This window comes from Lepisma saccharinum, chromosome 1 (assembly GCF_977018435.1).
Source record: "Lepisma saccharinum chromosome 1, izLepSacc3.1, whole genome shotgun sequence".
In the NCBI taxonomy this organism is placed as follows: domain Eukaryota; kingdom Metazoa; phylum Arthropoda; class Insecta; order Zygentoma; family Lepismatidae; genus Lepisma; species Lepisma saccharinum.
Genome location: NC_139229.1, coordinates 37,991,256 through 38,014,195, shown reverse-complemented (window position 1 = coordinate 38,014,195; position 22,940 = coordinate 37,991,256). Strand labels below are relative to the sequence as shown.

Here is a 22,940-nt window from a genome sequence, read left to right as displayed (position 1 = left end):
TCATGGAATTTGACAGGTGTATAGAGAGTCCGTATGCCCCCTGTTTCTTCCTATGCCATATTTACGTGGTTTCGGGGTCAGATCCCCACTTCAATTTCTCCTCAGCTTGACATTTGAGTGGGGAAAATGAAAACACACATAAATGTGAGACATTCCATTCCAGGATGAAACCTTTAACACATATAACAAGATAGAAATGTTATACAAAAATTATACAATTGTTCTTCAGTTACAGTTCTACAAATTAAAATAATAAAGTTCTGGATCTGGATTTCGGATCCGCTAGGATCCGGATCTGACCATCCCTACTATACACCTGCCACGTTTCTTGGAAATCGGAGGGGAACACAGGGGTCAGATCCCCACTTCAGTTTGTCCTCATCTTGACATTTGAGAGGTGGTTGCCCCCTAGAACAAATTTTTTGCCGAAACAAAAAAAAACACGTATTTCTTCATTTGGGCCCTGCAAGTTTCATGGAAATCGGAGGGGGAGACTTAGACCTCCCTTGTAAGTGTATTAATTAATTACAAATCGCGCACGCGCGCACACACACTATATGTGTGTGTGTATGTATATTATATATATTAGCAGGTAACAATATGTTATAAGCACATTCTTACTTTCCAAAGAAGCGCATGTGGGATGGCAAAACGGATCCGGATCCGAAAATTCTGGATCCGGATCCGGATCCGAAAGTACCGGATCCGGATCTGAAAATTCCGGATCCGAAAATTTTAGAACCAACCGGATCCGGATCTGGCCATCCCTAATATATACACACACACCTGTGTGAAAACCGTGTAAGGATATGTTGATCGGTCTCTCATTTTACATACGTAACCTTCGCATTTCCATAATCAAGGTGAGTTATTTCGTAGCAAAATAAAATACCTTCAGTTACAACTTACTTCATATTGATTTTTCCACAAAACGGCGAGAAATCTAAGTGTAGAAGTTCACCTTTATGTTTAATACATAAGTTTTCATATTACCCATCGTGGGCACAGACATAGCATTTGCTTGCTACCTTACATAATCCGTACATAGCAGTGCGTGCGTCATCACAATGAAAGACATTCGCGGGGTGCTTTTTTTTTATCTGTTACACAAGCTCTGTTTTTTTCAGCTAAGCTTCAGTTGCTCTTCGTTTATTATTTGCCTACGCTGTTTGTTGTTTGTTTCGAAATCTCTTCTTGAGCCTTGCAATGAAACGTACACAAACAAACAAACGAGCTTCTGGGACGCGGAGTAGGGTGCATTCAGCGGGTGGTTCGAAGCGGCAGTCTGAAATGTTGCATGCAGTGATTCACTCGGGATTCAGCGCTATAAAAGCCGAACCAACTGCTGTAGGTGCCACTTTAAATTGTAGGTCCAGTCCCGATTACCCTATCTGTGCATTAAATGGACTTTAAAACTCACACTCGATCTCTCCTTGGAGTCAAATTGAACGTGAAGTCTTGCCTTGCCATCTCTGCTAGTGGACACCGTCGTTCAATGAGAGGCAAGTTCCAACTTGCATTTGCCTAACAGCCGATAGTGAGGCTCAACTTCTCATGCAATTTTTTAATGCAGAACTTCAATCCCATCGGTTAAGATAGAAAATTTTAAAATATTCTCAAGGGAACCAACTCCTCTGTGATCGAACGAGTCGGTGATGAAGTGTTTACACCTCGGCAAGATATCGCGTGCGGATTTTTCTCCCTTTGTAGACATGCTATTTTGACGTTTGTCAGTTCGTTCGGAAACATTCTGCCAATTACTGTAATTTAGATGCTTTTCTGGAGGATTTCTCGCCACGTCGAGTGCATGTTGTAGCAGGCGACAGTATTGTGGATCCTTCGACCTTCATTTTATCGATGTAATTTAGCGGGCGTGAACGTGCCCAATTGATCCCACAATCCCATGGAACTTTCAAGGTCCCACCATCCCACGTCAGGAAGAATTGTTTTGATTTAACTTTGCAGGACAAGAAAGGATGTTGCGCGTATATGGTAAAGAACGCTTATTTCGAAATGAAATTGAAATCTTGTTCTTACCACGCCTTTTCCTCTTGCACCAGGCAACATTTTCGTATAGGAGATACATATCTTCACACACAGTCTTTCAGAATATGCCGAACATCATTGCATCCGATCTCCGTGGCGGAGTGGTTATCACACCTCGCTACGACGCCAGCAGTACTAGGTTCGATGCTCAGTCTGGCCATGGATGTTCTTTGCGGGCGTCTCTTCATCAATTTCATCACTCATCGTCATCTTCGCGAATAGACAAGAGTGGCAGAAAAGCTAAGTATAATAAACCAAGTGAATCAATCATCGTTGCGTGCACATTGGATCCGGGTCTAGCGTTTGACGTGGAAGGAATGCTCCTCCCACACACTGATTTTCATTCTTCTGCGCATGCTCAGTAAACACTGCGCATCTTACTGCGAATTTTCCCGAGTCATAAAGCTATGTCCACAAGCATCTGAGGCTCGCTGAAGTCTCTTTACGATAGAATCTACATATGAGTTTTGAACGCAAGCAAACTAAGTATGTTGCTTATTGAAGATATGATGATTATACAGCTTTATTAGTCATGTTGATGGGCGTTCAAGGCAAAATTAGGGCGCACAATCCCTTGGAAATGTCCATACAGACTACTCTATGTTATAAACACAGATTTTATTCTCATTTTGATCATTGCATTGGTATCAAAGGTTTATCAAACTTTATTCTCATGTATGCTAATCCGGAATGGGTTGTACAGTCACGGACAGTTCTGGGTTGTAATGATTCCATGGAAAGTCAGTGGCGTTGTTACAACCTAGAAGTGTCCGAACCTCTTCAGTGACATACCTCCACGAGATATGAGTGATTTGTGTGTTTTGCAGAGGTTCTAGAAATAGGTGATCATAAAATCACATTTCCCTAGCTTATATTATTGCTCTATGATATTGGTATGAAATTGTATTCTTTCTCAATTTACAATGATAAACTTAATGGAATATATATACGAAATTATATGGCACAACAGCCCTCTAAGGACCAGGGTCTGCCGTGCGGATTTTTCATTGGATGCCGCATGGTTACGCGCATCGAGTCCCATTGCCGCTGTTTTCGAGCCTGTTTCGAGGGAGATATATACATAGATACATAGAAATGAGCTATTTGTGCTTGTAGGTCAGATGATTTCCAGAAGTGAATGTGCTGGTAAGAATTTAAAACGTGGGAGACCGGAATATAAACAAACAAAGATGGAATTGTTATTCAACACTTGTTGCCTCATTCTCCTTTCTCACCTCGCTCAATTCTAAAAATAACAGGAGTTTCCTGGAAAACATATCTGGAGGTGTTGGGCGGACAAACCCCCGCAAGATGCGACCAGTTTGCACGTGGTTTTATCCTGATTAAAAACTTGGGAAATTGTGGTTCTCAGGGGAAATGTCGAGCTGGAGGAAGACTAGTAATGCATTGTCCTCGGAAGAGAAACAAGCACCTTTGACTTGCTCTAAATAAGGAGACTCGTGTAATATGAGGAATGTAGTGGGAGGTCAGAAAGGGAACAAAAACTGTCTTAACTGAGCCTACGTTCTATTAAACAATTCAATTAAAATATTTTCAGAAATTTTCCCGAAAGACATATATGACTGTCTTTAGGAATGAAGTTGACTTTATTATAATTTTATATAATTTATATCTAATTTGAATTGTTGTTTTTAAGTCAGCTTTATGCACAGAAAGCTAATCGGAACTGGACGCTGTGCCATGTGCGTTCACCGGGTATCGAACCCGGGACCCCTTGAAAGGCCATATTTTATTTTACGTCGCTTATCTGCCATTTTTGGCTAATATGCGACGTTAAGGATATCCACAAAGAAATAGCCATGACCAGGACACGATTCGAACTCATAACTTTTGGTGGCAGATTTGTTGCTATTAATATTATTTCCGACACACTGGTAGCAATGAAACTAGAGATAGATAGAGCGATGGCACGGTATACCGGAGACCCGGGTTTGAATCCTGGTGGAGCCCATATTTTTCGTGTGGTCCTCCCACTATATCTGCCAATGCATGGTATATACATGGTAAGAAATATTAAAATTGTGTAGAAATCAAATCACGTTGTTTCACGGCTTGCCTCGTATATAAAAAAAATGTTTGGGGTCCTATCACCCTTGCAAGAACTTAGGTCCCCAGTCATGGATACTACCGTACGTGAAGTGGATACCAAACTTATTAAAAAGCTTGTTTTATTCCTTCAGCAGCGCTAGAGATTTCTTGCTCAGGCTCCTGAAAATTTGTCGAAAATTCAAAATATAATTGCATTGCATGGAATTTTCAAAGCACGAGGATTGAAGTTTTTACCCATAACAATTTAAATTTTCAGTCTATGTTAAAAACTGGCTCAGACCCCTCTCTACAAGCTTAGCTCCACTCCACTTCCAGTCATTATTTTGCTTATAGATGTATTTTCAAACTTTCAAGAGGTAACGTCACTCTAACGATATTCAGGATAGAAGAGAGTTCGGGAGAGAGCAAGACGCACATGCGTGCTTACTGTTTGTAATTACGTTTTACTCCTCGTAATTGCCATAATAATGTTGTTTTCTCGACTCTGGTTTCAAGGTTGATGTGCGGAAGGCCACTCAGCACAAGAGAAATTATTGCTGAGTTATAAATATACGTTCTAGCGGGACACAGCAAGAAGTTGCTTAATTTATAGCTGGATCACGTTACTGCTTCATCATGGCGTCAACTATTAACAGAAACGTAGCCTCAAGGGATGCCGCAGCACACCAAAGAGGTCGACGAAAATCGTAAGAGACAGGATTGCCACACGCTGGAATATTAACGTACTGGGAATTAACTTTTGCGCCTGAGTGGGTAGTCACTGGAGAACAAGCCTAAAGCTGAACATTCCCCTCCTGTTTTTGTATAATGCTGAACAGGAATCTCATTTACTTTTGTGATGCTAATTCAGACTGTAGAAGTTCCTTGGGCGATTATATACATACCGATTAGCCTGTCTGTGCATGAAGTGGACTTACACAATTATGCCAATCGTATGATTTTTTTCCCCTTTTCCTTTCCTTGTAAACTTTTCGGTGTAAATTGTGTTCGAATTAACGGGGGAGATACCGGGAACCCCCAACCAAAAACACACACATATCTATACCCAGCAAAGAAAGTTATTTGTATTCCTGCCAGGAACGTTTTTACCCCCTTCCCCCCAAAGAAAATTAAATTGAAAGCATTTAATATTTCCCTAGATTAAAGGAGGACAACTGAGCAACTTCACCGAGCCGAGACAGCAGCAGTCCGTTTTCCACTTAAGTTTTCATGGCATATTGCTGACATTTTACATGTGTTAAAGTGTTCACAAAAAAAAACTTTGTAGTTACGTTAAGTTTGAACTTGGGAATAGGAATTTAGTCAAGCTTTCGGTGTTACTAGTTCGATAGTTCTTTTTACTATGTATGAGTTTGGATTTTCTTAGAACATAAATATACTAAGTGTTTCTAAATTGCGTGTAAATGTTACGCCATGTTAATGACCTATATTAGAAACAATGTTGTATGTACTTAGAACCACAAGGCAATAGTTTAGTTTACTGATTGGTAACATGCATAGAAATTTGCATACCCAAGAAAATCTACCTCCCAAAATAAAAGCACAAATACGCCAAATACCCCAAAGCAAAAAGCTTAATTCGCCCAGAATCGCACAGTATGTGTAAACTTTAAGTGCACTACGAGACGAGGATCTGCATCGAATCCCAAACAAGGCAGTGTACTTTACTTGTAATTGTTCTTGATCAATTTCACTATTTCATTCTCACCGTCGGGATTATCCTAAAAGGGTAGATAGGTGTGCAAACATTTGGGAAAGTAATGTTATTGAGAACAGAAAATCAAGGACGGCAGTTTTCTTCAATCTCACAAGTTAAAGCTACGGTAGTATTGTTGACAATGCTTGCGTGATGCTACAATGCTTGCGTGATGCTATGTCGAGAGAACCGGTGTCTTGATTGTGTATTGGAGAATTAATTCAGCCGGCCTCCGGGGCGGGATGGTTGCCACAGCGCACTACAGCGTCAGATGTCCTGGTTTCGAATTCCGACCTGGGTATGGGTGTTCTTTGTGGGCCCTTCATCAATTTCATCCTCGTGGTAGAAAAGCGACGCTAAATAACAAGAATCAAAGCAGAATAATTTCAAAGCCCAAATTCGTATGTAGTTGGAAACACTGGCGGTTTAAAAATGGTGAATTTCCACCCGGCAGCAAGGTACTCTTCAGTGTTGAGTGACCTTGTACAGGAGATTGATGTTCTGTTCATGTTCAACGACCGCTGTAGTCAAGAATTGCGCCGCCAGCAGCCTCATCGCCATTAGTAGACTGAAGTCGGAAGTGCATTGTAGTGTTGCTATGCTTGTTAGTAACTTGGAACAATGGTTTATATATAGTAGCTTAATTATTACCCATGGTCGAATTCCACATGATCCGAATGACGACGATGCGTTCCGAATGGGAGGCCGAACACATCTGTCTCATACTCTGACTCTTCGTCTTCCGGACCTAAAAGGAATGGCATTTGAGTTCTGCTTACGTGATTTGTTACGACACCTGTCACGTTCCTCCCTCTCTCACGCCACTCGTGTTCGTTACGTGTTCAGAACGAAAATAATTTGTGTGATCCGACTTTATGCGAAATAATAAAAGTAGCAATATGTTTAATTTATATATATATATATATATATATATATATATATATATATATATATATATATATATATATATACCGTGCGTCCATTTCGATCTGCAGCCGAGAGATCGGGAGAAGCGTGGCGGGCGGCGCTGGCGGAGATGCCGACATTTGCGGCCTGTAATGCTCGCTTATTTTTACGGACATATCCAGACATTTATATAAATATTGCAAAAAGGGTTTGAAACTCCGTAGTCAGTTTAATACAAGACAATGGTTATTTATGAAAATCGGTTTTCAAAATAAATGCACGAAATTTCTTGCACTACTTAGATAAGATAAGAATCTGCCAATTGCGCTTCCATTCATGCAATGTTGAAAGTATAACGACTTAACTGCCGATAAGAAAACTTACATCAATTGGGCAAGAAACTACGTGAGTAATGGTAATGTGGTTCAGGCAGATGTTTGATGTAGTATGTTGATTCTGCTGAGGCACAGGTTGTATAAATGGGGTTATTGTTCCGTATTGGCATTTTTTTCATATGTGTAAATTGTGTACCAAGTGTATATTATAGCCGATAAGGGATAAGAAAAATAAACATAACGATGATTTTGGGTTAGGAAGCGTTTTCGCTGTTCCAAATATTGTTGCGACATCATCTTGAAATCTCACAGCTCTATCAAGATGAGATAAACCTTGACAAACGTGTGAATTAAAGTGGACAGTCATTTGTTTTCTTCTCTTGCGGGACGCTTGTGCCGGAGTGTTGCCTTATGTATAATTTCCCTCCCTTGCTACATTGCGTCTCTTCGCTTGTGCGGTTTACCCCTTCATGATACAAACATCTGACGACGATGTGCTGAAGAATGTCGCACATTTTGTCAGCGTCGGGGCCATTCATTCTTAACGATTGTCGGAACCTGTGTTTCGGCATGAAAATGTCAACATTTGGAGGCAGGTTACAATATAAGTGCGGAAACCTATATAAAAGAGATCGCTGTAGAAGGGGGAGAGATATGTACTGGGATTGTGAAAGAGCTTTACATTCCGGGTTGGCCATTGATGATTGTATGCAAAAATTCAATATCTGCTAGTTCGCGAATGACCGCAAAGAAAATAAGTAGTGAAAAGCTGCGGAATATGGAAATAATTATTAATTAATATTGCCTATTTCATTTCCACTGAGATTCTCCGGTTGTGTATTTATCCTCCCTCTTGTCCTGTAGGAAGATGTCATGGGATATTCCGATTGTCTAATCATGCTTGTCTGTTTACAGTTACGATTTTCCTATTCTCCGAGCTAAGGTCTTTAGAGCTTTCGCTGAACATTAGTCACTTTTGTAGGGGGTCGATAGAAGCTATGTAGAATTTTGTACTAATCAAGGAAGCTTCGTTACGATTTGTTTTTTGTTTGTTTTGCATTGCCAAACCTAACAGCCTTAACGGTACCGCAACAGGAGGTAGAGTAGTACCTTTATGAAATGCCTCTGGTTTTACCACCCTTCGTGGGACACGAGTTTCACGCGTTAAACGAGACATGGCTATCAGCCGTTGAAGATTGTGAAGTTCGTTCTCGCACGAAACGCACAGACCAGAAGCGGTTGGATTTTGACAGTCTGGTACTAACTCGTCGCCTTGCAATCAAGGGATATACCAGATATCCGATACCCAGTGGAGGCACACGGTGGTTCGGATCCCACTTTAAACTGTAGGTCCAGCCCCGATTAGCCAATCTGTGCATAAGTGGACTTAAAACAAAAACCCAACATTCGTATTCGCTCGATCTATAGTTTAAGCGTATGGGAATCAACTCTGGATGATTTTGGTTATATACAAGATGACGGTCTGAACAGTTACGCTGTCGGGGAGGTCAGTGGACTTCCAATCAAAACTTCGGATAATCGATTGGAGAGTGAGCGGAATGACCAATCATCTCTCTCGGTTGGCATTCGATTGGTCATAGGGTTTGCACGTAAAAACGCGAACCGTAGCCGATATTATGCGTGGTTATATTGCAGAACGTATGGAAACTTGTACGTACTATGAACCGCCTGCCTACTTTTCTCCATGAACTATTAGGTTTCTAAAGCATAGATGCGTCCCCCAAACATTTCAGTCAAGTTCCAAAGGAAAGAAGTTCGATCTTTGCACTATCTCCGTAAAGAGGTATTCATTTGGGTGGTCCAGGTTCGAACTCCGATGGAGGAACATTGCACTGTGGTACGGATCCCATTGTAAAGTGTAGGTCCAGTCCCGATAAGCCTCTCTGAGCACAAAGTGACTTAAATTAAGTTTTAATTGATCCGAAGGTCAGGCCCGTAGCCAGAATTGATCTCCAGGGGGCTCACGGGTTTTCAGGGGGGGGGGCTTTGTTCATGAAGTCCACTTTTCAAAAGTAACCGTATTAAATGAAGGTAAATTATGTGTGGGGGAGGGGGTCATTAAGTTACATAAAGTTTAGAAATATCACACAAATACTACATTTTCTCTATATCTTTTAAAATATCGCTTGAAGTGTTAATTGTCTGATACTGAAATCATCCTTTACTACACACTCCATACTACGTTTGATGACGCAGATAGTTATGTATATTACCCAAGACAATATTCAATCATAGTGCCTAGCCTAGCATACATTCCACTCCCCGGCCGAAACAATAAAACTCCCCTTCGTTCCCAAAACTTGGGAGCTGTTAACCTTTGAAGTAGATGCGGAGGGAATTTGCATAATGACATAAAAGTCGCAGATTTCTGTATAAATGGGAGGTTGCAACAGGGGCAACGAAGGTACAGATAAAGAAGCTCCCTTGTGTAGGAAGTATCTGAAGTCTAGAGTAGAAAATCTCCTAAATACTTGCCGCTACTTAGACATCTTATAAATAAGATGAACGAATGTAATAGCTACTGTTCATGCTACCTGAATTTATCCTTCAACAAAGTTGTGAGTAAATAAATATCTGCTGTCTACATTTTCACTCTTCACTGCAAACAAATTACACAAAATAGCTTTACCTAATGTCAAGGGGGCTGACCTCAGTGCCAGGGGGGACTGACGGTAGTTCCAGGGGGCGCCAAACACACAAGGCGACGTCCAAAGTTTTTTAAGTATATTTTTTAAAGACAACAAATTCAGAATATGCGACGGTGCACTTTACACATTGCAGAGGTATATTGTGGTAACCCATTTCTGTTTCCCAAAGCAGTAGCAATAGTACGTTTTTAAAGATGTTCTTCAGACACTAAGACATAACTGAAATATTCGTAAATATGCTAAACGTTTTAAAATTTCAAATGCAAAATACGAATCTCTAAATATAACCTATATTATTTTTAATGAGTTTTTCTTTGTTTCCTCATTTCAAAATTTGTACAGGATGTAAATATCACAAACCGTGTAAGAAGAAAATATCTAAGGCGCACGTGAAATGTTGGTGCTTGCTACTTTCGGGGAAGGGGGTGAGGGGACAAATTACAATTCTGCCTAGGGCACCAAAATATTTAGCTACGGGGCTATCAGGTTAGCACATCGCGCTACGACGTCAGGGTTCCCGGGTTCAAATCCAGAGGTAGGCGTGGGTGTTCTTTGCGAGTGTCCCTTCATTGATTTCATCATATCATATCACACATATCCGCATCTTCGCGATTAGCCAAAAGTGGCAGAAAAATAAACCAAATTAAAGGAAACCAAGGTCCATGAAAAATGTTTTGATGCATGCGAGGCACATGGTGGTTCGGATCCTACTTTAAGCTGTTGGTCCAGTCCCGATTAGCCTTTCTGTGCATAAAGCGGACTCGAAGCAAAACCTCAACTAAAATTAAACTAAAGAAAATACGATGGAAGGAAATGCGTTAGGATAAGACAGTGGGAACATTAAACCAAATACATACATCCTGTTGTGGCAGAAAAAGCACGCGAACAAAGTTTCCCAGAAAAAGAAAGGCTTATTTAGTTCCTTGGTGGCGTTGTAAATCCTTTTTCCTGTTGATCTTGCATAGCACACTTAAGCCTCTCCGGGAGCGTTGTGTTCGGTGGGATGATGTAAGTAAGTGTGTTACGACAGTTTATTGTCTTTTTCGGTCGGGACCGGTGCCAAAATATGCAGAGTAAACATAAAGAGTTTGAAAACAGCCAAGTTTGGAACGCGGTAAACACCGGCAAGGGAAGTGTTCCGATGTCGTACCTACGCACTATGCGAAAGCGTGAGGCTGGATTCAATTATAGAATCCCGTTAATGGAGAGAAAGAGCGCGGCAGAATTAGTTCGCGGGATACCGTAAGTGTCCATGTGTGACGCAGGACATATCTGTGTGCGCTCCGGGCTAAGACATTGGGGACCCAGCGTGGTTGGGATTTAATCAGCGCGCAGAAATAGGAACGATGCTCGGTCGCGGCGTTTTTACGCTCGCCCATACAGGGTGTTGAAGGAATTGCGTTCTATACAGGATGGACTGAAACGACGTATCCATGCGCTATAACTAGGGACCCTGATTTTTCGGGGTTGTTATCCCCGAAATTCGCGTTTTCTCTTTAGCACACTTCTGCCACCTATCTAAAATTCATTGTTTTTTTAAACTCTAGGGTTGCTAATTTCATGAACAAGACTCATACATTTTTTCTTACCCAAAAAACAACTTGTAAACATTGAAAATAAGAGGCATTAACTTTCCATGAGGCATTAATTATTTTTCCTTAGTTATCCCCCCCAAAATAATATTTTTAGTTTTCAGTATATATATATTTTTTTTCAAAATTCGCGTTTTAATTTTAGCATTATTTTCTGTCAAATATACCGAAAAATTAAATCTTCATTGTGCATTTAAATTAGTATTTTAATTTGTTGGTCACCGTTTCATATGTTAGAAATGGTTTTGGATGAAGTTGCATTCCATTATTTCTTGCGTGACAAATGCCAATGGTACAGATTTTGTTCGCACTCGATCTCTGCCAGAACTTTGCTCGGTAATGCCAAATGTTTCTCGCCGGAAAAATTCCGGTGTCCAAGCTCCCGTGTTGCACTATCCCCGCCCGCTTTGCTGGGTGATGCAAAATGTTCCAATATAAGGTGAAAAATCGGGGGAAACATCCATTTACATGTGGTTTCATGTCGCTGTTAGAATTATTCCATGTATAAAACACGCCACAGTATTTTGGGGATAAAAATTTTCAAAACTTACACGTTATAGGCTACATGCGTAAATATGGCACATTTTTTTTTCAATTCAATAGTCTTTATTCTCGGACGAGGTTCAGCAAACACTTATCTATCACCTAACCCCAGTACATTACTATACATGAAAATTACAAAATACTACGCAAATAAAAAGAACTTATATTAAAAATACTATTACTACTACACAAAGAAAGTACATAATTACAAATGACATCTAGGTAATGAATACGTACTATTACAACTATTCATATACCGTATTTTTACCTATTCATGTAATAAAAATACAATATTAATTTACGTATTATGAATAGGCGTATAATTTATATTGACGCATTAATTTAAGCATTTATATTATTATTTCTCAGACATTTGGTCCCCCTCGAAATATATTTCTAGATACTTGGCTGGTAGAAACGTGAAGCTTCCTGACCATGGGAAAAGAGAGAAATTTCAATATCACAGAATGTCGAAATGTAGCAAACAGACTGTGGAAATGTGGCTGTGTTGTAAAACCAAACAAGGCGACAACCTTTGCGATGAGACAGTTGTGTGTTCTGTAGTTTCCTGTTAGTCATAGCAGCTGGGTAACATCTTTCGGGAGAGGAAGAAAAAACTTCCCAGTTTAGTCTGCTGCATGGAACGCGAAGAAATTGTTCTGGAAGAGGCGGGGGCAGCAGTCGCGGCGGGAATGAGGGGGAGGGGGGAGAACTATGCAGTTGCCATGGAGGAGTTCAGTGGGGAGAAATCGATACATGAGCGCAGTCGTGCTACCATGCACGTGGTTTATATATTTTTTTAAAAAAAGTCAATTGAATCTTGGTCGATGCATAATAATGCTTCAATGGAATGTGCTGTTTCACCTTCTTTTTAAACGCTCATGCTTTGGTACATCTGGGAGCTACCCCCTCGTTCATTCCCTTCATTCATCCACATTCGTAGTGACGGAACTAGGAAACAATAAAAGGGGGTGTGTGGCAGAGGGGGCGGGAATATTTGGAAGGGGAGATCATATTTAATATATATATATATCGCGTGGGAATGAGCCATTCAACAGCAACGTTTCACACCGTATCGGCATGGCAGGTTGCACAAACCTTCAGTTGATTGGTGAAATCCTCAAGCGACACGTGCCTCTTGTCTCTTCAGTGTGAAATCTCCCGAAGAGTAATTATCTTGTGAGTGAAAATTTATTTCGACCACTAGTGTATCCATAAATTTCATAGCGGGAGAAACATGGATTTGATGAATTTGACAATCTTTTCCAGTGTCCAATATTCTTCCTTTGTTTTGAACAGGAGGGAACATCATTAGTATTTGTCTCGTATCTAAGCCAGAGTCAATCCAGTGTTTTGAAGTAACAAATTACTTGTAATTGTAGGATTTATCGCTATTTTTCACCATAGATTAAAGCTTTTTTTCTGACTTCAGTCCTGTCTCAATCTAAAACTCATACATGAATGTATCTTGTTTCCAAGATCCATGCATATATTCTAATTTCTGAAAATTACACCTGTTTGGATGAACTTCATTCACTATTGTTTACCTATTTGTATTAGAATGTAATCTTACACAACCAGAACAGAAAGAAAATCGTAGATGATCTGATAGTACTCTAAGCTGATATTTCCGAAAAGGTCATTGCCCAAGACTTTAACCATTTTCTTTATTTTCTTTTCAGGTTGAGCAAAGGGATGTACCAGGAATTGATTGTGCCTATCTTGCCATGGACACGGAGGAAGGAGTGGAGGTGGTGTGGAACGAGGTACAGTTCTCCGAGCGAAAGAACTTCAAGTCCCAAGAGGATAAAATTCAACAGGTGTTTGAAAACTTGACACAACTAGAACATCCCAATATTGTAAAATTCCATCGTTACTGGACAGACACACATAATGACAAGCCTAGAGTAAGTATTGATAAGGTTTCCATCTGGCATATCTTGTGCATATATACTTTTGTGGATGTGTGAAGTTCTTTTTTTTTTCAGCAATGCAGAACTTCTTTGCAGTGAATAGTATCAGTGTAGGGAATGTGAAAGCAAGCAGGATAATCTTAAAAGGGGAGAATATTACAATGGAACACAACAGGTACAGTTAAACTTCAAAGGACGCTTTCAGTTTAAAGGACTTGTCAGTTTTATTTTCAGTGAATCTGAACAATGTTCGGTCTTTTGCTTCACTGAGTGGAAAGTTGGTCCTAATGATGTGGTAAGTTCAATGATTTTGATATGTGCTGTGGTGCACATTGTAACGCATGAGACATTCTTTGTAGTTACAATTCATAGTGTTGGATAGGCTTTTATTGAGTGTTGTGTCTTTTCCCAATGTTGTGAACACCTTCTTGTTTTTGGCATTTTACATCAATGAAAGTAAATATTTACAGGTCATTTTCATCACAGAATACATGTCGTCAGGTTCACTAAAACAGTTCCTAAAGCGCACAAAGAGAAACGTGAAGAAGTTACCCCTTCAGGCATGGAAGAGGTGGTGCACTCAAATTTTATCAGCCTTGAGGTAAGAACATTCAATATTGTCCATAGGCTAGAATACATCATCATTTAGTTTCTGGTGACTTTTTTATTAAAAGATACGTATGTGCCATCATTGCTCTAACTGAATTTTTATGTCAATATTTTTCATAAAATTTTGCACAAAATCTTGCAAATGTACATTGATCTGGATTTAACCAAAATAGTTTTTTTTCTTTCTTTCGTTTCTGAAAGAAATGATTAATATGCATTTTTTTATCTAGATTGATTTTCACCTTACAAGAAAGGAATAATAATATTTTTTTTTGATATTTGAAAAATCCAGAATCTGGGTTGGAGCTAGGAGATAGTTGCGACATATAATCAGGTAGGCTTGTTAGAAACTTAATGATATTTTAACTAATTTTTTCTTTTATATGAGGAAGTAGAGTTGCAAGTATATGTCCACAATAAGTGTGTATAGATGTCATATGGATATCAATGTAAGTGGTAGCATTTTAAATTGTTCATCACTTTAATTGTTCTGTATATTTTTTAATCAAATTTAAATAATTAGTATTTCCAGAAGATACTCACTTGATAAAGCTGCAGTGGATTCTTTCTTAAATATAGATTTGATTGTTTAAATAACGCTCATGGTTTCATAACTTTGTTTAGCATCATTCTAAAGATTGTTTGCTGATGTTTCATTTGCATAGTAGCATTAATACTGAGTTTTAAAGCGATAATAAATAAAAATGATTTATTTCTGTATGCATCCATACACACTGATATGTATCAACTCACTCCTCAGTCCAAATTGCAGCATTTTTCTCGTCATGTCTCAGTGAGTAGTGCCAACTTGAGCCTTGCTCGGCTCCAACCCGTGACAACCATCTGTGTTGATGAGGGTACACTCGCTGTTTCTCTTTCCAGTTACTTGCATTCCTGTTCACCCCCAATCATCCATGGGAATCTCACCTGTGATACGATATTTATTCAGCACAATGGCCTCGTGAAAATTGGATCAGGTAAAGTGAAACCAATTTTTTTTCTTTTGCCTTCTTAGCTGTAAAAAGTTAGGTCGTAAGGTTAGGTTGTAAGATGATTTTTATATCCCCCCGCCTTGAATGGTTTTGGGTGTCTTGGCCGAACATAACATTTCTGCTTGTGAATGATTCCAAAACATTGGCCGGTAGGGATTTTTTGTCGTAGCTTTTGCAAAATGGCAAGGATTGCTCATTCGGAGAGCTCTACTTCACTGAGGAGGAGTGAAGTGTGGTTTTCCTGAATGTGTCGGTCTTGTTGTCGGGGCCATTTTGCAGGCTGTGCAAGAGGCCTGGGCCATTCAAGGTTTAGGAGAATGGTACAACTAATCGCAACTGTCTTTGTTGTCTCTCAACAGTTGCTCCTGATGCGATACATCATCATGTGAAGACGTGCCGGGACAATATGAAGAACATGCACTTCATTGCCCCAGAGTATGGAAGTAAGTCTTGTAGGTATCATGTATTTCAGACTACTAACTCTCTCTGTGTGTGGAACTTTGCATGATGACTCTGATCCAAGTCAGGTAGCATATTTAGTACATGCTTTTTCCCCCTTTTTTGTTGTTTTGTAGGCTTTTGATATGTTGCTGTTAGATTACAAGAAGATCTTTTGTGTACAGCACTGTAGCTGACTGCAAGTTATTGTGTGTCTCGATGTAATGTTACTGGTTGTTTAATTTTCAAGAATTTTGTTCTCACCTTGTCTATGGTTTGTGTAAAATGTGTGTGTAGGTGTGCATTTCTGTTGTATGTTCTCGATGACTGCCTCAGAAAGACACTGTGCATACTGACCAAGATTTATGTCGGAATTATTGACACTGCAAACCCAAATTCGACAATTATTTCCTTTGCAGCCTTCAGAAAATTATTGCAAGAAGGAAACATCGAAACTGTGAAGTATGGTTTTGGTATCTGAAAATAATGTACTTAAAACAAAATTTTTCATTTGGAAACGAAACAAAACTACAGCCTCTTGTTTCAGATTTACTACCAAGAAAGGTAGCCTGCTCACATCATATAGTTGGAATCTGAGGTCAATGTGAAGAAAAGGAAAGGTGCAAGTTCCCATTGTGTAATTCTGATAACATCATGATACAAACATGTTTTCTACATTGCGACATTACTCACAACTGTTGTCATGATTATAACAGTTCAATCCTTTTTAAGCAAGCGCTGAGTAAGCCTACTCTGAAACAATCTTGGGCATAAAAAATATTAATAACAATACTGTGTGGACGGACTGGTTTATGTGGAAAGATTCAAATCCCAGTAGTATCTACTCTGCCATCTGTAGCTTCACACCTCTAACACTTTGCTACTATTAATATCCATTCAGTATATCTGCACTGAACATATCAGTGTTTGTATTAACCAACTTACAACAGTCAAATTGGCCATGCGATATTGAAACCACTAGATAGAAACTCTCACATATCAGCATCAAACAGTGATCTTAGCAACAGGTCGTAGCTATAGGTTACTCAATAACGATTGTATGAAATTACATAATTACCTCATCAACTAGAATTGACATAACATCTTCATTCTCCAACTGCTCAAATATGCAACAACATGTCTGTAAGCACATACTGAAAGGGTTTGGTGATGACTTACCAGGTCTTCTGTGTAGAGCAGTTTTCCCATTCATCTCCTATATGCACACAGGACTAAGTTAGGTTTGAATGCTCTTACATTACAACTACACTCGTACATGTCTACAGTGTTACTATTCATACATACTGAGTAGGTTAGGTTTATTTAGTTAGGTTAGGCTTGTTACGTTTGATTCTCTTAGTATTTCCACACTTTCCTATCTCTTGAATGTGTGTACAATGTTTTACATTCGAGAAGAATGCATCAGACAGCACCTCTACTGTTCATGATATTACTCCTCGCAAATTATTATTTTGCAACAAATAAAACTCCAAATTAGTTTCTGTGAACTTCAAACTTACCTCCACAAGTCATTTCCAGTATTCTAATTGCAGCCCTCAATATTCTATATAGAAAATCATTACACAGAACTGTGGAAAAGAAAAATATTTTTAAAGGTACCTGTCATGAGATACTTCATACTGTCAAAGTTGTTTTAAAGTGTGTATTATAACTCTTATTCCTTTGACATTGTGAATAGCATTAATTGAATATGCATCTTATTAGTGAGTTTCCTCTCACACTAAAAAGTAAGTATTATCCTGACATGTGTCACTTGGGTCTTATGCAATGTTTTTTGAGTTATAATGTAGCAAAATACACTGTTTTCCACACAAGTTTGTCGTGCAGTGCCCATACTAACAAATTGTTGCATTCTTACCTACCATGCATGCTGTCTGTGTAGTAGTGTGTGTGTATATACACTACAGGAATTACTTTTCTAGACTGATAATTTAAGTTGTATGTAAACTGACTTCTGTACATAAGAACCAGCATGTTTGAAAATGTGTGTTTATTTTGAAGAACCACCCCCATATTCTCCATAGCTCTGTTAATTCCTTGTAAGGAATTCAGGACAAACCTTCGTTGTATCCAATACATTTTTTGGTAATTATATCTTCTTTCGGAAAAGTTGTTCCAGACAAAAGTTCATGGTTCTTCTTAATAGTGCACATTGGACATTGTACTTATACTTCAATGTAATTAAATCATATATATTACATAGACAAGCTACACTCTCATACTTTTTTCAAACCATGTATTAGTATTTTTGTTATTTTGTATCACTTGTCTGCAATTTTTGTCTAATTGCAACAATGATGATGATTAAATGAAATTCATGAAGGGACAGGCACTAAGAACACCCAGGAAATTTGGTGGTGAGTTCAAAGTTGACAACTTAGTGCTTGGCTATGGAGTCACCATGTGTCTCTTATAATTTCTGCAAGTAACATTGTTTATATTTGTTACTTAAAGCAAATATGAGACATATGACATGATAAGTGTGTGTTGAAACATTGCAAATTCAAGAAATAAAAGCTTCTTTATGTAACATGCATAATTTTGTTGCTTTAAAGTATTTAACCTTTAGCTACCCGAGCCTCTTTTGCATGTAAACCCCTTGCTGCCCGAGCTTATTTTTAGCAAAATGCAGTGTTTTATAAAAATGACTGTAGGTCGGATGCTAATTGCCGTAGACAGACAAATAATATATCATTTTACTCGGAATGAACCATAGATTCGGACTATATAAAATTTATGCACATTCGGCGTATATATGGAGGGAGGGAGGGATGAACCTGAAAAATCAAGATTTTTTTTAAAAAAATGGTGGTTTCCCCCCCACCCGCACCCCACCCTGACAAAAAAGTACAAGACATTGTAACAATACACATGGAAATAATCGCTAGAGTTTTAGGAACATGAAAATAATTGCACTATTATCATATGACCAATAGAACACGACTTGTACCCCCAAAACATGTCTGCGTGCCACTGCCTCAGAATATACGTAAGTGCACATTTGGTCAAAAAGTAATTGGAAATGAAGTACAAATATAAGGTCTTTTGTACTTACCTCTGCTGCTGCAGGTCAGATTGCAGCAACTTGAAAAACATGTGCTTGGCAACAAAGACCTGTTTTCGTCTTGCTTTCGAACTTTTCTTTGTAATAGCGCAGTTTTCCTCAACCCCTCTTCCCCCCTCCCCCCACCCCTTGTGGCGACACGGTAAAAATTCCTTGCAACCTTGGGTACTGAGAAGCAAACTTTTCACCCGTCTAGTTTCCGGTGGTGGAAGAAAAGAGTTGCTAACAAATCCGGCCTTTGTTTGTTGGAATTATTTTTCCTTTGTGAGGAAGCCACACAAAAAAGCCGCTATTTTCCCCGCCTTTTTTTGTTTGACACCTAGACGTGCAAGAGTCATAATTGTTTAATATATGTGTTAACAATAATGTAAAAGAAGAGAATCGCAAATCCAGCCAAAAATAGCAACATTATAACGTAAAAACTATGAGCATGCTAGAAGATCTCGATGGAGACGCTCGGGATGCAAAAGGTTAATGGTTCAACTGATTTTTTAATGGGAGACTTTAAAATTCAATTACAATAAACAAGCCATGCATCAGATCAGAAAGTAAACCATAATGAAACTTGTTCAAAATTCTGTAAAAACTTGGAGTGTATGGATTAGAGTCCAGTACACATACTACACAGTATGAGAATCTAGTGATAGTTATTTCATTGAAGTAGACCTTAGATTTTCCCAATGGTGCAGTGGTAGTCGTTGCCTTGTAATCAAGGGGTCCTGGGTTCAATATCCGGTGGAGGCACATAGTGGTTCGGATCCTACTTTAAACTGTAGGTCCAGTCCCATTTAGCCTTACTGTGCATAAAGTGAACTTAAAACATGAACTCAACAACAGTTGCAAATCCTTAATTTGGTCCACAGTATCTACAGTTACCTGGTGTTGAAATGTGTTTATCATATTACATTGTAAAGTATGAAATCATTGAATATATAAATTGGGAGTATTAGAATGTTATATTATTTTCACATAAAGGAACATTGAAAGTTGCTCAGCAGACATTTACGTATATTTATTAGAAAATGTAATATTTCTATTCCCATGGAACTAATTAAAGAAGGTAACAAAGGTTGGATCACAATTTTCATGGTCTAAACTTTATCAATCAGTTTCGTATATTAATCTTCTTATTTCTAACGCAGGTCCAATGGTTACGCCAGCCATCGATGTGTATTCCTTCGGGATGTGTGCATTGGAGATGGCTGCATTGGAAATCCAGGGAAATGGAGATTCGGGTACTTTGGTTACGGAAGAAAACATCCACCGGACAATAGATTCGTTGGATGATGCTCAACAGAAAGACTTCATTCATAAATGCCTAAATAAAGAACCTGCGCAGAGGCCGACTGCAAGGGAGTTGTTGTTCCATCCTCTTCTGTTCGAAGTGCATTCGTTGAAATTGCTTGCTGCCCATGCTCTTGTACACAGTGCAGGTATGTTTGTCATGTACTTTTGTTAATTTGTAACATTTTTGGATTTTGCCAAGCTAATTGCAATTTTGGAGGTGAAATGGGTGATTCATAGTAACATGAGTTTGTCACCCTTAACTTTTATTAACTTGTCACACTAAAATCCGCTCGGCCAAAGATTGGACTTAGGAAAACCAGACTTTCCGCCTCAAGTCCAAGGGGGGAAAAGCGGTGTTGCTACTGGCTGCTACACGCCTGTACTTGGCCTTGTTGAGGGTGCCACCTGTTTCGAAAATGACTCAAAACAAAAAAATTGGCAACACCTCACCACGGCAAGTAGACAAGCCGATTGGTTAAGTGTTTAATGTGACCCTCTTTGGCTTTTGCCAGAAAAGATGATAAAAAAATGCAAGTCCATTCTCTAGCCGGAACAACTGTAAGCATCACTCAGAGTTTCATGTTTAGCATAATGCATACGAGGCTAGATTTCCTGCTGGATTTTCAAGTTGGACTTGGACTAGTTGTGTGATACTGGCTCACCTGCTAGTTTTCGCCTCACATGATACTTGTTACAGTACTTTTCGGTATACTTTTGTTCCCACAAGGCATTGCGCGGAGCAGACAAGCTAAAAGGATGGACTGGAGAATAGCTACGGCTGTTATTCAAAATGAAAATAATTAAATTAAAAGTATGGGCCAGAAATTGGCTCGAAAGAAAATATGGTAATTATGGTGTACTGTACTCAACAAGCTTTTTGATGAACTCTGGTATGTATATTCAATTCAGTTATCCATACATGAGATTCACACTATTCATTCATACAAAAATATTTTGAAAAACTAAATATGCTGACCAAGGCAGTAATTTATTTTATTAAAAACATAAACTAAACGTAACTTTTGTACTTGATACAGAGTCTGAAGAAGACCTTGCTAGAAGGTTGAAACGTTACGTTTAGTTTGTTTTTAATAAAATAAATTACTGCCTTGGTCAGCATATTTAGTTTTTCATAATCATGGAAACAAGGCTTAATGGTGTTATAAAAATATTTTGTTCAACAACAAGTCTGAACCGGTATTTATACCTCCGACAAACGACCCGCCCCCAACCACCGAGGCAAAGTCCTATTGCTACCTTTCAAACGGGGAAGCCATTGAGGGAACCCAACCGTTAGCTTCTCAGACTACCGGGCAAAAAGCAACGTAGGCCAGAGCATTTACAAAGAAATAAATTCTTACATATATACTTTCCAATTTCTAGCTGTGTGCGTAAAAACCACACAGCAAAATGTACTAAATAAGCACATATTTGAAACATTCATAGCATTGACTAACAATTCATTGAAAATATTGGAACATTTCGTAGTGTCCCTGGACCGCAGCACACACTTTGGGAACCACTGATTTAAAGCGTATAGTAACTAACATCTGTTCATCGTCGTCATTAACATGTTTACCCGTCGTCTCCTTGTAAACTCTCTCCTGAAGGATGACTGGCCGAAGCCTGTAATTGAGCTCTAGATATTACACAGAATTTAAAATTCTCACTGTAGGTCAAGTAATTGAATGCTACACACCGATGCACAATGCACTTAATAACGATATCAAGAGAAATAATTAAAATTAAATTCTACATATGCAACTATGTAGCGCAGACCATCTCGAGTACCCCATAGACATGCCTTGTATATGCTGCGCTCTGGTGCCAAATGCAAGAAGAATTGCTGCTTGCATCAGGGCTCGCGTTCGCACATCGAAGTGAACATTTTCGGGGTATAGTGGCCAACTGCTAGTTTGATGCAACACACAGCAATTGTGTTCAACGCAATCTGCGGAACACCGTGGGAGTCAGTGTTACCAACTATCTAAAATACGTTATCAGATGTGAAAGATGTCGTGTCAGAGTGAATTGTGTGCAAAGAAGAAATTTTTTCGAATAAATATATATCTGTATGTGTGTGCGTGCATTTAATATGTACATAATTTAAAACATATACATGACATACACGTGCTAATGCGAACATTATCAGGCAAGACACTTACAATGCAGAAAACATCAAGTATTAACCACTTTTTTAAAACTACCATTTGGAAGTTCACTCGGGATCCCGAAATGTCTGGAAATCATTTCCTGAAGTCTGGATCAAATTTTTTTTTTACCGGCTTTTCGGTATCCCATACACATCTACTAATGACTCAGTCGGGAAAGTGATCATGTTCAGCTCCCAGATGCTAGGTGAGCATTGCTGTAATATTTAACGCACCCCAAGTGATATGAATATCATTATGTGTGGAAGCATTCTCTATGCAGAACATTTGCTACGATCGATGCTATACTCTTTCTAAGAAAGGAGGACATTTACCGATTTCTAAAAAAATCCACCTGGATGCCGGACAGACACCTAAAAAGGAGGATATGTCCGGATAAAAGAGGACGTCTGGTCACCCTACTCAGTTGTAGTTGAATCCAACCTTGGCTCTGCAGTCTACCTCCAGTTGCTTCACAGAAATGGCATTCCTATTTTAGGCGGGATTTAGCTCTTTTCTGCCAATCCGATGTGACAACACTGGTTGATCCGGTAGGTCTGAATGGCAACAGAGCCTCTTAACAGGCATATGAATAACCCCATAGCACAC

At 39.1% G+C, this 22,940-nt stretch overlaps 1 protein-coding gene across 4 annotated transcripts in view; it reads left to right on the top strand.

Annotated features, from left to right (window-relative positions):
• The window catches only part of Madm (MLF1-adaptor molecule), a 127,358-nt gene that overhangs the window by 83,604 nt on the left and 20,814 nt on the right, over positions 1 to 22,940 (top strand). For 2 of the 4 annotated variants that reach the window (XM_083130857.1, XM_083130839.1), the window contains exons 2-6: positions 13,540 to 13,764; positions 14,241 to 14,371; positions 15,262 to 15,356; positions 15,731 to 15,814; positions 20,037 to 20,327. In XM_083130857.1, coding sequence (XP_082986983.1) covers positions 13,540 to 13,764; positions 14,241 to 14,371; positions 15,262 to 15,356; positions 15,731 to 15,814; positions 20,037 to 20,327 — 826 coding nt within the window. Of the gene's footprint in view, positions 1 to 13,539; positions 13,765 to 14,240; positions 14,372 to 15,261; positions 15,357 to 15,730; positions 15,824 to 20,036; positions 20,328 to 22,940 lie in introns of all 4 variants that reach the window. The other 2 variants (XM_083130848.1, XM_083130829.1) reach the window with 1 other exon arrangement.